Genomic DNA, 16,142 nt, shown 5'->3' with positions numbered 1-16,142 from the left:
TGAACCTTAATGGATCCCAATTTGAGACCCATAGATAATCCTGATTGCAGGAAATGTAGGAAACGACCCAGTTGGAATTCCTCCGTCGGAACCCTCCGATCCTCGCACCACGCTACATATTTTCGCCAAATGCGGTGATAATGTTTCACGGTGACTTCCTTCCGTGCCTTAATCAAGGTAGGAATGACTTCTTCTGGAATGCCTTTCCCTTTTAGGATCTGGCGTTCAACCGCCATGCCGTCAAACGCAGCCGCGGTAAGTCTTGAAAAAGACAGGGACCCTGCTGTAGCAGGTCCCTTCTCAGAGGTAGAGGCCACGGTTCGTCCGTGAGCATCTCTTGAAGTTCCGGATACCAAGTCCTTCTCGGCCAATCCGGAACCACTAGTATTGTTCTTACTCTTCTTTGCCGTATGATCTTCAATACCTTTGGTATGAGCGGCAGAGGAGGAAACACATACACTGACTGGTACACCCAAGGAGTTACCAGTGCGTCCACAGCTATTGCCTGTGGATCTCTTGACCTGGCGCAATATTTGTCCAGTTTCTTGTTGAGGCGAGACGCCATCATGTCTACAATTGGTCTTTCCCAACGGTCTATTAACATGTTGAAGACTTCTGGATGTAGACCCCACTCTCCCGGATGAAGATCGTGTCTGCTGAGGAAGTCTGCTTCCCAGTTGTCCACGCCCGGGATGAACACTGCTGACAGTGCTATCACGTGATTCTCCGCCCAGCGAAGAATCTTGGCAGCTTCTGCCATTGCACTCCTGCTTCTTGTGCCGCCCTGCCTGTTTACATGGGCGACCGCCGTGATGTTGTCCGACTGAATCAACACCGGCTTTCCTTGCAGGAGAAGTTCCGCCTGGCTTAGAGCATTGTAGATTGCTCTTAGTTCCAGAATGTTTATGTGAAGAGACTTTTCCAGACTCGTCCATACTCCCTGGAAGTTTCTTCCTTGTGTGACTGCTCCCCAGCCTCTCAGGCTGGCGTCCGTGGTCACCAGGATCCAATCCTGAATGCCGAATCTGCGGCCTTCTAATAGGTGAGCCTTCTGCAACCACCACAGAAGTGACACCCTTGTCTTTGGTGACAGGGTTATTCGCAGGTGCATCTGCAGATGCGACCCTGACCATTTGTCCAACAGATCCCTTTGGAATATTCTTGCATGGAATCTGCCGAATGGAATTGCTTCGTAAGAAGCCACCATTTTTCCCAGGACTCTTGTGCATTGATGTACTGACACTTTTCCTGGTTTTAGGAGGTTCCTGACCAGATCGGATAACTCCTTGGCTTTTTCCTCTGGAAGGAAAACCTTTTTCTGAACCGTGTCCAGAATCATTCCTAGGAACAGCAGACGAGTTGTCGGGATTAAATGGGATTTTGGAATATTCAGAATCCACCCGTGTTGTCTTAGCACCTCTTGAGATAGTGCTAAAGCTGTCTCCAGCTGTTCTCTGGACCTTGCCCTTATTAGGAGATCGTCCAAGTATGGGATAACTAATACGCCTTTTCTTCGAAGAAGAATCATCATCTCGGCCATTACCTTGGTAAAGACCCGAGGCGCCGTGGACAATCCGAACGGCAGCGTCTGAAACTGATAGTGACAGTTTTGAACAATGAACCTGAGGTACCCCTGGTGTGCGGGGTAAATCGGAACGTGTAGATACGCATCCTTGATGTCCAAGGATACCATAAAGTCCCCTTCTTCCAGGTTCGCTATCACTGCTCTGAGTGACTCCATCTTGAACTTGAACTTTTTTATGTAGAGGTTCAAGGACTTCAGATTTAGAATAGGCCTTACCGAGCCATCCGGCTTCGGTACCACAAATAGAGTGGAATAATACCCCTTTCCTTGTTGTAATAGGGGTACTTTGACTATCACCTGCTGAGCGTACAGCTTGTGAATGGCTTCCAACACCCTCTCCCTTTCGGAAGAGACGGTTGGTAAGGCAGACTTCAGGAAACGATGAGGAGGATCCGTCTCTAATTCCAACCTGTACCCCTGAGATATTATCTGCAGGATCCAGGGGTCTACCTGCGAGTGAGCCCACTGCGCGCTGTAATTTTTGAGACGGCCCCCCACTGTCCCCGAGTCCGCTTGAGAGGCCCCAGCGTCATGCTGAGGTTTTTGCAGGAGCCGGGGAGGGCTTCTGTTCCTGGGAAGGAGCTGCCTGTTGGTGTCTCTTCCCTCTTCCTCTGCCTCGTGGCAGGTACGACAAGCCCTTTGCTCTCTTATTTTTGTAGGAGCGAAAAGGCTGCGGTTGAAAGGTCGGTGCCTTTCTCTGTTGGGGAGTGACTTGAGGTAAAAAAGTGGATTTCCCGGCAGTAGCCGTGGCCACCAAGTCTGATAGACCAACTCCAAATAACTCCTCCCCTGTATACGGCAAAACCTCCATGTGACGTTTTGAATCCGCATCGCCTGTCCACTGTCGTGTCCATAAGGCTCTTCTGGCTGAAATGGACATAGCACTCACCCGAGATGCCAGTGTGCAAATATCCCTCTGTGCATCACGCATATAGATAAATGCATCCTTTATTTGTTCTAACGACAGTAAAACATTGTCCCTATCTAGGGTATCAATATTTTCAATCAGGGATTCTGACCAAACTACTCCAGCACTGCACATCCAGGCAGTTGCTATAGCTGGTCGTAGTATAACACCTGCATGTGTGTATATATTCTTTTGAATAACTTCCATCTTTCTATCTGATGGATCCTTAAGTGCGGCCGTCTCAGGAGAGGGTAACGCCACTTGTTTGGATAAGCGTGTGAGCGCCTTGTCCACCTTAGGGGGTGTTTCCCAGCGCGCCCTAACCTCTGGCGGGAAAGGGTATAATGCCAATAACTTTTTTGAAATTATCAACTTTTTATCAGGAGCAACCCACGCTTCATCACACACGTCATTTAATTCTTCTGATTCAGGAAAAACTGTTTGTAGTTTTTTCACACCATACATAATACCCTGTTTTACGGTATCTGTAGTATCAGCTAAATGTAACGTCTCCTTCATTGCCAAAATCATATAACGTGTGGCCCTACTGGAAAATACGTTTGAATTTCTACCGTCGTCACTGGAATCAGTGCCCGTGTCTGGGTCTGTGTCGACCGACTGAGGCAAAGGGCGTTTTACAGCCCCTGACGGTGTTTGAGGCGCCTGGACAGGCATTAATTGATTGTCCGGCCGCCTCATGTCCTCAACTGACTGTTTAAGGGAAGATAAACCATCACGTAATTCCACAAATAAAGGCATCCATTCTGGTGTCGACCCCCTGGGGGGTGACATCTGCATATTTGGCAATTGCTCCGCCTCCACACCAATATCGTCCTCATACATGTCGACACCACGTACCGACACACACCGCAAACTCACAGGGAATGCTCTAATGAAGACAGGACCCACTAGCCCTTTTGGGGAGACAGAGGGAGAGTCTGCCAGCACACACCACAAAGCGCTATATATACAAGGGATATCCTTATATTAAGTGCTCCCTTATAGCTGCTTTAATATATATATATATAGCCATTAATGTGCCCCCCCTCTCTGTTTTACCCTGTTTCTGTAGTGCAGTGCAGGGGAGAGACCTGGGAGCCGTTCTGACCAGCGGAGCTGTGACAGAAAATGGCGCCGTGTGCTGAGGAGATAGGCCCCGCCCCTTTTTCGGCGGGTTCTTCTCCCGCTATTTTTCCAGTCAGGCAGGGGTTAAATATCTCCATATAGCCCCTATGGGCTATATGTGAGGTATTTTTAGCCTTGTATAAGGTTTATATTTGCCTCTCAGAGCGCCCCCCCCCAGCGCTCTGCACCCTCAGTGACTGCCCAGTGAAGTGTGCTGAGAGGAAAATGGCGCACAGCTGCAGTGCTGTGCGCTACCTTATGAAGACTGAGGAGTCTTCAGCCGCCGGTTTCCGGACCTCTTCACGCTTCAGCATCTGCAAGGGGGTCGGCGGCGCGGCTCCGGGACCGGACTCCACGGCTGGGCCTGTGTTCGATCCCTCTGGAGCTAATGGTGTCCAGTAGCCAAGCAGCAAATCCACTCTGCATGCAGGTGAGTTTACTACTTTCCCCCTAAGTCCCACGTTGCAGTGATCCTGTTGCCAGCAGGACTCACTGTAAAGAAAAAAACCTAAACTAAACTTTCTCTAAGCAGCTCTTTAGGAGAGCCACCTAGATTGCACCCTTCTCGTTCGGGCACAAAATCTAACTGGAGTCTGGAGGAGGGTCATGGGGGGAGGAGCCAGTGCACACCACCTGACCTAGTAAAGCTTTACTTTTTTGTGCCCTGTCTCCTGCGGAGCCGCTATTCCCCATGGTCCTTTCAGGAACCCCAGCATCCACTTAGGACGATAGAGAAATTTACATTAGCATTCAAGACATTCCACATATCCATCCAGTCCGGTGTCGGCGTTGCCGACGGCGACCTGACAATCATGCACTCCCCCTCCTCCTTAGGTGAGCCTTCATCGTCAAACATGTCGACACACGCGTACCGACACACTCCACACACACAGGGAATCTCTTTTCTAGACAGGTTCCCCTTTTAGGCCCTTTGGAGAGACAGAGAGAGAGTATGCCAGCACACACCCCAGCGCTATATGACCCAGGAAAAAACACAGAATGTTTACCCAGTAGTGCTGTTACAGTATATATATATATATATATATATATATATGCGCGCCAATTATGTGCCCCCCCCCCCCCCCCCCCTCTACTTTAAAACCCTCTTTCACCGTGCGTCAAGCAGGGGAGAGTCCGGGGAGCTTCCTCTCAGCGGTGCTGTGGAGAAAAAATGGCGCTGGTGAGTGCTGAGGGAGAAGCCCCGCCCCCTCGGCGGCAGCTTCTGTCCCGCTCAAAATATGTAAAACATGGCGGGGGCTCTTTAATATACATGCACAGTGCCCACCTGTACATGTATATAGTTCATTTTGCCATAGGAGAGGTTTATATTGCTGCCCAGGGTGCCCCCCCTGCGCCCTGCACCCTTACAGTGACCGGAGTATATGAGGTGTATGGGAGCAATGGCGCACAGCTGCAGTGCTGTGCGTTACCTCAGTGAAGCTCACAAAGTCTTCTGCCGCCTTTGAAGCCTTCCTTCTTTTTTCCGGCTCTGTGAGGAGGACGGTGGCGGCGCGGCTCCGGGATGAACGCCCAGGACGAACCTGTGTTCCAATCCCTCTGGAGCTAATGGTGTCCAGTAGCCTAAGGAGCAGAGCCTATCATTTAAGTAGGTCTGCTCCTCTCTCCTCAGTCCCTCGATGCAGGAAGTCTGTTGCCAGCAGTGCTTCCTGAAAATAAAAAACCTAACAAAGATACTTTCTTAGCAGCAGACTCAGGAGAGCTCCCTGCAGTGCACCCATCCTCCTCTGGGCACAGTCTCAAAATGAGGTCTGGAGGAGGGGCATAGAGGGAGGAGCCAGTGCACACCCAGAGTCAAAGTCTTTCTTAAAGTGCCCATGTCTCCTGCGGAGCCCGTCTATACCCTATGGTCCTTACGGAGTCCCAGCATCCTCTAGGACGTTAGAGAAAAAATGTGTCCTCTGCGTCCGCTGGCCACCCAAATGGCAGAACATAGCGGCTGCAGAAAAACATTTGAATCTGCCCTATTGCGAGTCATTCAAATGTATTATTACTATTTATATAGCGCACACATATTCCACAGCGCATTACAGAGAATTTTTGTCCATTCACATTACATACATTCACATTAGTCCCTGCCCCAGTGGAGCTTACACTCTATATTCCCTACCACATGTACATATATTCATGCTAGGGTTAATTTTATTGGTAGCCAATTAACCCAATAGTATATTTTTGGTTTGTGGGAGGAAACCCACCCCACGCAACCACAGTACTTTCATTTAAATGGACATTGGAATTTGAATGGCAGCCGTCATCACAATACAGTCTACGCAATTAATTATTTTTAATAATGTTCATCTAAGGGGTCATAAAGGGTTAATCCTGCAAATTTATAGCTGAAACTTAAACCAATGTCACCCTAATGACAATAAAAGTAATTAGATTAGTACATTTCACTATAATGGGACTTAACCTTTTAAGACAGTGCAGTTTCTTATTGAGATCACTATAAATGGAGTATAGTCTTTGGCCAGCACAGGGCTCCTGTAGTTACAAATGCATACAGTAAGTAAAAGAAGAATGTGGAGCAAAGAAATAAGATCTACACTAAAAAGGTTTACAGTCAAGAGGTCAACCACTAATGGTAGACAGGGTCAAAAGGTCGCCACGCATATGGTAGACACAAGGTTTTTTTTGTTTTGTTCTTTTAATTTTCAACTTTTTCATACTTTACCATCCACATGGACTACGATTGTGAATAGTGACCCTGCCTTTGCTCGCCATGCGAGGGGACGTGGTACACTAATGGGGTTTGTTTGTTGCAAAAAAGCGTCAAAACGCCCCCCCAAAAAAAAGAAAAGAAAAAAAATGGTGTCTACCTTTTTTGGGTCGACCATTTCCATATTGACCTTTTGACCCTGTCGACCTAATGCATGTCTACCATTAGCGGTAGACCTATTGACTGCAGACCTTTCTAGTGTAGATCTAGTAATCCACTCCCGAAATAACCCCAGAAACACTTACACTTGTACCTGCTAAACTCAAGAATACATTATTGTTCCCACTGAAACTTTCTGGAAAGCCCACGAGAACATCCTATCATTACTACACTTTGTTACACACTGTAGTGACTAGACGAGTGGCCGGCCCAGTACTGACACGCTACAGATACGTGGAAAGCACATCTGTCATACAGATGCCATTTTCTATGCACAATCACTAACATTCACCCATAGGAAAGGTCATTCTAGAGGACACATATAGGCAGGAAAATATGATCAGTTACCATGTGGTGTGAACAGATAACAATGTAGAAAGAAAACAGTAAGGAAGGGACAAGCCCTGTTATTTGGGGACAATGCTACACCATGAAGAGAAGTCACTTTTGCTTGAGATTACTGTTCATTAAAGACTTGCACTGGCAAAGACAGCAGGCACCAGGCATCTGGGCAACGCTAATTTACACACACAGAGCAGACCAAGACATTTTATGAAGCCCACTGAGCAAACACAGTTTACTCCTTTGCGTTTCTATAAGTCTATACTGAAGAGCACGACTGCCATTTACAGCACCTACTTGTAGATTTGTACACTTTCCATTAAACAAAAAACAAATAAAGTGTTTAATTCCACGGTAGGCAATGTGTTTCGCCTTCCTACTGTACACTTGGCCCAAATTACTATATACTCTGGATATGCAAACAAATGACCCAACAAAACCATAGCTTTAGCAGGCATGGATGCGGCACAGTGTAACGGATTAACGGAACACAAGACCTTTTACATAAGCTGCGTCAGAGCAACAGTGACAAAGCCAACATGTCTGTCTATGCAATGTGTCTATTAAAGCAATGTGTTCACCATTTCTGAATAATGCATCGCAAAAAAACGTAATAGACTGAACACAGCAACATATGTACAGAAACACTGTTATAATACTTTGTTCTAACATTAAGATTTAAAAGTACTATATCAAAGGCCCGGGACCTGAAATCTGAGAGACTGTTAATATAGTACCTGCAATGAGTTTCCTGATTTATTTTCCAGATAAGCTTAAGATACAGTAATGTCAATCACTCTACAGTACAACACATTAAATATGACCTGCTACAGGCCTCCTAGAACCACCATTCCCCAAGGAATTTATTTAGCGCACAGCCAAGAGACATGCAGAATAAAAAGTACAGGACTGGTGCAAGGCACAATGCAGTCTGATGGTCACTATAGGGTGCTACTAATAGAACCCTGGTTATTGCATAAGGCATAACCACCATCAGGGTTTGTTCTATTTAAGGAACTCTTCTACTCAGTCAGCAGTTACGGAGACAAGTATCATACTGGCTATATCCTAGACCCATATTTGAGCTGTCATTATAAAAAAAACCATGCACCAGGTACAAAAACAAAGTCAAATTAATTTTCTTAAAAAGATAGAAAACCCCTAGGGAAATTAGGGATGCGGTCGTTAGGTCGACAACTTAGGTCGACATTGGCATTAGGTCGACAGGTCAAAAGGTCGACATGAGGTTTATTTAAAAAAAAAAAAAATGTTTGGACTTTTTCATACTTTATGATCCACGTGGACTACAATTGGGAATGGTAACCTGTGCCGAGCACAGCGAGGCACCTTGCCCGAAGCACTGCGAGCCATGGTGCACTAATTGGGGTCCCTGTCACTTTACGAAGAAAACGACACCAAAAAAGTCCAAAAACTCATGTCGACCTTTTCACCTGTTGACCTAATGCCCATGTCGACCTTCAGTGGTCGACTTAATGACTTTCGACCTAAGTTGTGTCGACCCAATGACCCACACCCGGAAATTATTATACCATTGCTCATATCAATACAATAAATCAGAATATTTACATAAGAAAACCACTGCACTATAGAAGAATGGGGTCTCACTGAATGCACATGTAAGATGAGTGACTTACCTGTGTGGGGACCAGTACCGGAGGATAAGCAAGTTTATGATGTCTGTACATCCAGAAAGAAAAGAGGATGATTACAGCAAATCCCATGATAGGCACCAGAGAATAAAGTAACGTATTGAACAGAGGTGGCTTCGTTGTAACTGGGTTTGAGGTGGCTGTAAAACAAAATGAAAATTTCAGCAAAGAGCAAATAACCTCACAAGACCAATGCGATTCACCTTCAGAACGGAAATCTGTGCTCTGAATACAACTGCTCTACTGCTGTCTGTTCTATGGAGCAGTACAGACTATGAGGCCAATTCAATTGTGTTTGGGCGCCCATGCACATTGCGCATGTCGCGCCTAAAGAGACCGGGTTTAGCAGCCTAATACGGCTAAACCCATCTAACCTAACTGCAAAGTGCCGAGCTTCAAAACATTTTCTCTTGCACCTCAGGAAGCTGCGAGAAAAAAATGTGAGCTCCACAAACGCTGGGCGCCCGAACGGCAGTACAATTGAATTGCTGCAGTCGGGTGCCCTCTAGTGGTGGCTGCACAAAAAACAACTGAATCCGCGCCATTGCTGGGAACATTCATTGGGATCTTCTGTAAGAAATTCTTTAATACAGGTTTAACGTCAAATTAAGTGAACAAAATAATAGTTCTACAAAAATTGAAATTTAAAAATATACTATTAGCCAATATCCATCAATTCTTTCAGGATCAGCGGTTATGTATATTTACATAATCAGAAAACATTTCATAGCTTATGTGTGTGTTCATTTCATCAAACTAATTTTGTAACTGTTTATTAGCCTTTAAATGGCTGTTATTAGAGATAAAACCCAGTGGTCACAGGGGTTAATAAACATATCTGCAAATGAATGCACAGATGGGAAATATTGTTTGCAACAAATAAATATTAAAGTGTGGAAGATTGTCTAAAAGCATTTTCATAGGCAGACAGTCTGATCTATCCCAGCTATATTCAGGGGCTGTGTGCTCCCCATACCAAGAATTCCTCCTATTACCTCCATTACTCATTGGCCTCAATTCGTTTAAGCGCGAATTGTATATAGTCAATTCAGCGCCATGTTATGCCAACTTGCGGATCTCTTCTTGCACCCCTCCTGGGGTGCGAGCAGAAATCCGACAAACTACTGGCACAATGCTGCTTTCTGCCCTTAGTAAGGCAGAAACAGCATTGCACCAGCCACTTAAGTCAGAGAATGCTGGTTCCACGACTAAACACCATGCTTAAGGCGTGAGAACCGGCATTCTCCAACATAAATGTGATGAATTGAACAGCTCCAGGAGCTATTCAAGTCACTCTGAATTGAATCGAGCCCAATGTCACTGCGGCTTAAAGCCAAGCATTAAAACTTATCCTGTCCAGTTGTATGGAGCTCTTTCCATATCGCTGCTAAATGTAGGCAACCCAGCTACTAGTAACAAAGTGTTTGGTAATATTCTTGTATACCTTCATTTAAAGTAGGATAGGATGAAATAACTTACGATGTGTAGTCTCCGTTTCTGGGAAGTGGAAGAATCGCTCATTGCAAACATTGCCTTCACAGCAACAGAAAAACACATCTGGGTTCTCCTTCCTTTCTGTACAGTAATTTCTGAATGTAACAATGAGGAAAGACAAGATGTTACATCTAATGGTTTAAAATATGCAAATATATAAATCCTTCGTACTTTCTCATTCTTGGCTCAATACAATTCAGATAAAGGGTTCAAAATGTAAAATTCAGCATCTCCAAAAGGAGTTTTCTATCATGTAAGAAAAAGTGGGTGGGTGGGGGCGTCCTTGCTGCTCTCCTGGAAGATATTGGAATCTGAAGAATGGAAGATTAACTTCACCTATTATGTAGAGAAGATTTATACCTGTGCAGTGTATAGGCCTATACTGGGACCCACATTTGAAATTCATTTAATTGCAAAGTGCATAATCCAGCTATAGAAGAGCCAATTCCCCCAGCAACCTCAAGTTGCGTGGTGACATCACCAGTCAGAAGAGGAAGGATACATATAAATACACTCTAAGGGAACAGAGGATGAATTACTGAGATTCATCACCAGCAGCAATATACACCAAGATTTTATATATAGCCTATTCCAGGGCTGACCAATCTGTGTCTCTCAAGCTATTGTGAAACTACACATCTTCTGAGCATGCACTGCCAGAGTTTTAGCATTCTCTAATAGCAAACCTATTGCAGGGCATGATGGGATTAGTAGTTTCATAACAGCTGGAGAGTCACAGTTTGGCCAGACCTATTCATAGTATCTTTTAATTGTTAACTGACTCTCAAGTATATCTGATCAACTCAAAACCCAGACAATTTCCTACTGCAGCATTCCTGCTAACTATCTATTTAGGCAGATGCAAACAAAACATCAATGTTTTAGAACAGAAAACAAGTATGTGTTAAAATGAATATGAAAAAATGGAAGGAATTCAAAGGTTATCCCGCCGGCAGCCAGTAGATGGTGCCCAAACGGAGCTATTCAATTGTAGCTTTATTCGGAGGCGATGAAATAGATTTACCGGTAAGTAAAATCTTATTTTCTCTAACGTCCTAGTGGATGCTGGGGACTCCGTAAGGACCATGGGGATTATACCAAAGCTCCCAAACGGGCGGGAGAGTGCGGATGACTCTGCAGCACCGAATGAGCAAACACATTCTACTTGTAGAACTTTGCAAAAGTGTTTGAACCTGACCAAGTAGCCGCTCGGCACAGCTGTAATGCCGAGACCCCTCGGGCAGCCGCCCAAAAAGAGCCCACCTTCCTAGTGGAATGGGCCTTAACTGATTTTGGCAGCTGCAATCCAGCCGCAGAATGAGCCTGCTGAATCGTGTTACAGATCCAGCGAGCAATAGTTTGCTTTGAAGCAGGCGCACCAAGCTTGTTGGAAGCATACAGGATAAAATAAGAATTTACTTACCGATAATTCTATTTCTCGTAGTCAGTAGTGGATGCTGGGAACTCCGTAAGGACCATGGGGGATAGCGGCTCCGCAGGAGACTGGGCACAAAAGTAAAAGCTTTAGGACTACCTGGTGTGCACTGGCTCCTCCCCCTATGACCCTCCTCCAAGCCTCAGTTAGGATACTGTGCCCGGACGAGCGTACACAATAAGGAAGGATTTTGAATCCCGGGTAAGACTCATACCAGCCACACCAATCACACCGTACAACCTGTGATCTGAACCCAGTTAACAGCATGATAACAGAGGAGCCTCTGAAAAGATGGCTCACAACAATAATAACCCGATTTTTGTAACAATAACTATGTACAAGTATTGCAGACAATCCGCACTTGGGATGGGCGCCCAGCATCCACTACGGACTACGAGAAATAGAATTATCGGTAAGTAAATTCTTATTTTCTCTGACGTCCTAGTGGATGCTGGGAACTCCGTAAGGACCATGGGGATTATACCAAAGCTCCCAAACGGGCGGGAGAGTGCGGATGACTCTGCAGCACCGAATGAGAGAACTCCAGGTCCTCCTCAGCCAGGGTATCAAATTTGTAGAATTTAGCAAACGTGATTGCCCCTGACCAAGTAGCTGCTCGGCAAAGTTGTAAAGCCGAGACCCCTCGGGCAGCCGCCCAAGATGAGCCCACTTTCCTTGTGGAATGGGCTTTTACAGATTTTGGCTGTGGCAGGCCTGCCACAGAATGTGCAAGCTGAATTGTACTACAAATCCAACGAGCAATAGTCTGCTTAGAAGCAGGAGCACCCAGCTTGTTGGGTGCATACAGGATAAACAGCGAGTCAGATTTTCTGACTCCAGCCGTCCTGGAAACATATTTTCAGGGCCCTGACTACGTCCAGCAACTTGGAGTCCTCCAAGTCCCTAGTAGCCGCAGGTACCACAATAGGCTGGTTCAAGTGAAACGCTGAAACCACCTTAGGGAGAAATTGAGGACGAGTCCTCAATTCTGCCCTGTCCGTATGAAAAATTAGGTAAGGGCTTTTATAGGATAAAGCCGCCAATTCTGAGACACGCCTGGCTGAAGCCAGGGCTAACAGCATTACCACTTTCCATGTGAGATATTTTAAGTCCACAGTGGTGAGTGGTTCAAACCAATGTGATTTTAGGAACCCCAAAACTACATTGAGATCCCAAGGTGCCACTGGAGGCACAAAAGAAGACTGTATATGCAGTACCCCCTTGACAAACGTCTGAACTTCAGGAACTGAAGCCAGTTCTTTCTGGAAGAAAATCGACAGGGCCGAAATTTGAACCTTAATGGACCCTAATTTTAGGCCCATAGACAGTCCTGTTTGCAGGAAATGCAGGAAACGACCCAGTTGAAATTCCTCTGTAGGGGCCTTCCTGGCCTCACACCACGCAACATATTTACGCCAAATACGGTGATAATGTTGCACGGTTACATCCTTCCTGGCTTTGATCAGGGTAGGGATGACTTCATCCGGAATGCCTTTTTCCTTCAGGATCCGGCGTTCAACCGCCATGCCGTCAAACGCAGCCGCGGTAAGTCTTGGAACAGACAGGGTCCCTGCTGAAGCAGGTCCTTTCTTAGAGGTAGAGGCCACGGGTCCTCCGTGAGCATCTCTTGAAGTTCCGGGTACCAAGTCCTTCTTGGCCAATCCGGAGCCACGAGTATAGTCCTTACTCCTCTCCTTCTTATGATTCTCAGTACCTTGGGTAGGAGAGGCAGAGGAGGGAACACATACACTGACTGGTACACCCACGGTGTTACCAGAGCGTCCACAGCTATTGCCTGAGGGTCCCTTGACCTGGCGCAATATCTGTCTAGTTTTTTGTTGAGGCGGGACGCCATCATGTCCACCTTTGGTTTTTCCCAACGGTTCACAATCATGTGGAAGACTTCTGGGTGAAGTCCCCATTCCCCCGGGTGGAGGTCGTGTCTGCTGAGGAAGTCTGCTTCCCAGTTGTCCACTCCCGGAATGAACACTGCTGACAGTGCTATCACATGATTATCCGCCCAGCGAAGAATCCTTGCAACTTCTGCCATTGCCCTCCTGCTTCTTGTGCCGCCCTGTCTGTTTACGTGGGCGACTGCCGTGATGTTGTCCGACTGGTCAACACCGGCTGACCCTGAAGCAGAGGCCTTGCTTGACTTAGGGCATTGTAAATGGCCCTTAGTTCCAGGATATTTATGTGAAAATAAGAATTTACTTACCGATAATTCTATTTCTCGGAGTCCGTAGTGGATGCTGGGGTTCCTGAAAGGACCATGGGGAATAGCGGCTCCGCAGGAGACAGGGCACAAAAAAGTAAAGCTTTTACCAGATCAGGTGGTGTGCACTGGCTCCTCCCCCTATGACCCTCCTCCAGACTCCAGTTAGGTACTGTGCCCGGACGAGCGTACACAATAAGGGAGGCAATTTGAATCCCGGGTAAGACTCATACCAGCCACACCAATCACACCGTACAACTTGTGATCTAAACCCAGTTAACAGTATGATAACAGAAAGAGCCTCTTAAAGATGGCTCCTTAACAATATAACCCGAATTTGTTAACAATAACTATGTACAGTATTGCAGATAATCCGCACTTGGGATGGGCGCCCAGCATCCACTACGGACTCCGAGAAATAGAATTATCGGTAAGTAAATTCTTATTTTCTCTATCGTCCTAAGTGGATGCTGGGGTTCCTGAAAGGACCATGGGGATTATACCAAAGCTCCCAAACGGGCGGGAGAGTGCGGATGACTCTGCAGCACCGAATGAGAGAATTCCAAGTCCTCTTTTGCCAGGGTATCAAATTTGTAGAATTTTACAAACGTGTTTTCCCCCGACCACGTAGCTGCTCGGCAGAATTGTAATGCCGAGACCCCTCGGGCAGCCGCCCAAGATGAGCCCACCTTCCTTGTGGAATGGGCCTTAACAGATTTAGGCTGTGGCAGGCCTGCCACAGAATGAGCAAGTTGAATTGTGTTACAAATCCAACGAGCAATCGTCTGCTTAGAAGCAGGGGCACCCAACTTGTTGGGTGCATATAGTATCAACAGCGAGTCAGATTTTCTGACTTCAGCCGTCCTTGAAATGTATATTTTTAAGGCTCTGACAACGTCCAACAACTTGGAGTCCTCCAAGTCGCCAGTGGCCGCAGGCACCACAATAGGTTGGTTCAGGTGAAACGCTGATACCACCTTAGGGAGAAAATGCGGACGAGTCCTCAGTTCTGCCCTATCCGAATGGAAGATTAGATAAGGGCTTTTATAAGATAAAGCCGCCAATTTAGATACTCTCCTGGCGGAAGCCAGGGCCAGTAACATAGTCACTTTCCATGTGAGATATTTAAAATCCACCTTTTTCAATGGTTCAAACCAATGGGATTTGAGGAAATCTAAAACTACATTTAGATCCCACGGTGCCACCGGAGGCACCACAGGAGGCTGTATATGCAGTACTCCTTTAACAAAAGTCTGTACCTCAGGAACTGAGGCCAATTCTTTTTGGAAGAATATTGACAGGGCCGAAATTTGAACCTTAATAGATCTCAATTTGAGACCCATAGACAATCCTGATTGTAGGAAATGTAGGAAACGACCCAGTTGAAATTCCTCCGTCGGAACACTCCGATCCTCGCACCACGCGACATATTTTCGCCAAATGCGGTGATAATGTTTCGCGGTGACTTCCTTCCTTGCCTTAATCAAGGTAGGAATGACTTCTTCTGGAATGCCTTTCCCTTTTAGGATCTGGCGTTCAACCGCCATGCCGTCAAACGCAGCCGCGGTAAGTCTTGAAAGAGACAGGGACCCTGTTGTAGCAGGTCCCTTCTCAGAAGTAGAGGGCACGGGTCGTCCGTGACCAACTCTTGAAGTTCCGGTTACCAAGTCCTTCTTGGCCAATCCGGAGCCACTAGTATTGTTCTTACTCCTCCTCACCGTATAATCTTCAATACCTTTGGTATGAGAGGCAGAGGAGGAAACACATATACTGATTTGTACACCCAAGGTGTTACCAGTGCGTCCACAGCTATTGCCTGTGGATCTCTTGACCTGGCGCAATACTTGTCCAGTTTCTTGTTGAGGCGAGACGCCATCATGTCTACCATTGGTCTTTCCCAACAGTTTATTAGCATGTGGAAGACTTCTGGATGAAGACCCCCCTCTCCCGGGTGAATATCGTGTCTGCTGAGGAAGTCTGCTTCCCAGTTGTCCACGCCCGGGAAGAACACTGCTGACAGTGCTATTACGTGATTCTCCGCCCAGCGAAGAATCTTGGCAGCTTCTGCCATTGCACTCCTGCTTCTTGTGCCGCCCTGTCTGTTTACATGGGCGACCGCCGTGATGTTGTCCGACTGAATCAACACCGGTTTTCCTTGCAGGAGTGGTTCCGCCTGGCTTAGAGCATTTTAGATTGCTCTTAGTACCAGAATGTTTATGTGAAGAGACTTTTCCAGGTTCGTCCATACCCCCTGGAAGTTTCTTACTTGTGTGACTGCTCCCCAACCTCTCAGGCTGGCGTCCGTGGTCACCAGGATCAAATCCTGTATGCCGAATCTGCGGCCCTCCAATAGATGAGCCTTTTGCAACCACCACAGAAGATATACCCTTGTCCTTGGCGACAGGGTTATTCGCAGGTGCATCTGAGGATGCGACCCTGACCATTTGTCCAACAGATCCCTTTGGAAAAT

At 46.5% G+C, this 16,142-nt stretch overlaps 1 protein-coding gene across 2 annotated transcripts in view; it reads right to left on the bottom strand.

Annotated features, from left to right (window-relative positions):
- Positions 1–16,142, bottom strand: part of ACVR2A (activin A receptor type 2A) — a 110,409-nt gene that overhangs the window by 29,502 nt on the left and 64,765 nt on the right. For both annotated transcript variants that reach the window (XM_063933746.1, XM_063933747.1), the window contains exons 3-4: positions 10,008–10,117; positions 8,514–8,668 (exon numbers count right to left, since the gene is read on the bottom strand). In XM_063933746.1, the coding sequence (XP_063789816.1) occupies positions 8,514–8,668; positions 10,008–10,117 (265 nt within the window). The remainder of the gene's footprint in view (positions 1–8,513; positions 8,669–10,007; positions 10,118–16,142) is intronic.

The sequence above is a fragment of the Pseudophryne corroboree genome, chromosome 7 (genome assembly GCF_028390025.1).
Source record: "Pseudophryne corroboree isolate aPseCor3 chromosome 7, aPseCor3.hap2, whole genome shotgun sequence".
Lineage (NCBI taxonomy): Eukaryota > Metazoa > Chordata > Amphibia > Anura > Myobatrachidae > Pseudophryne > Pseudophryne corroboree.
The sequence above is the reverse complement of the archived record's forward strand: the minus strand, read 5'-3'. Positions and strand labels throughout refer to the sequence as shown.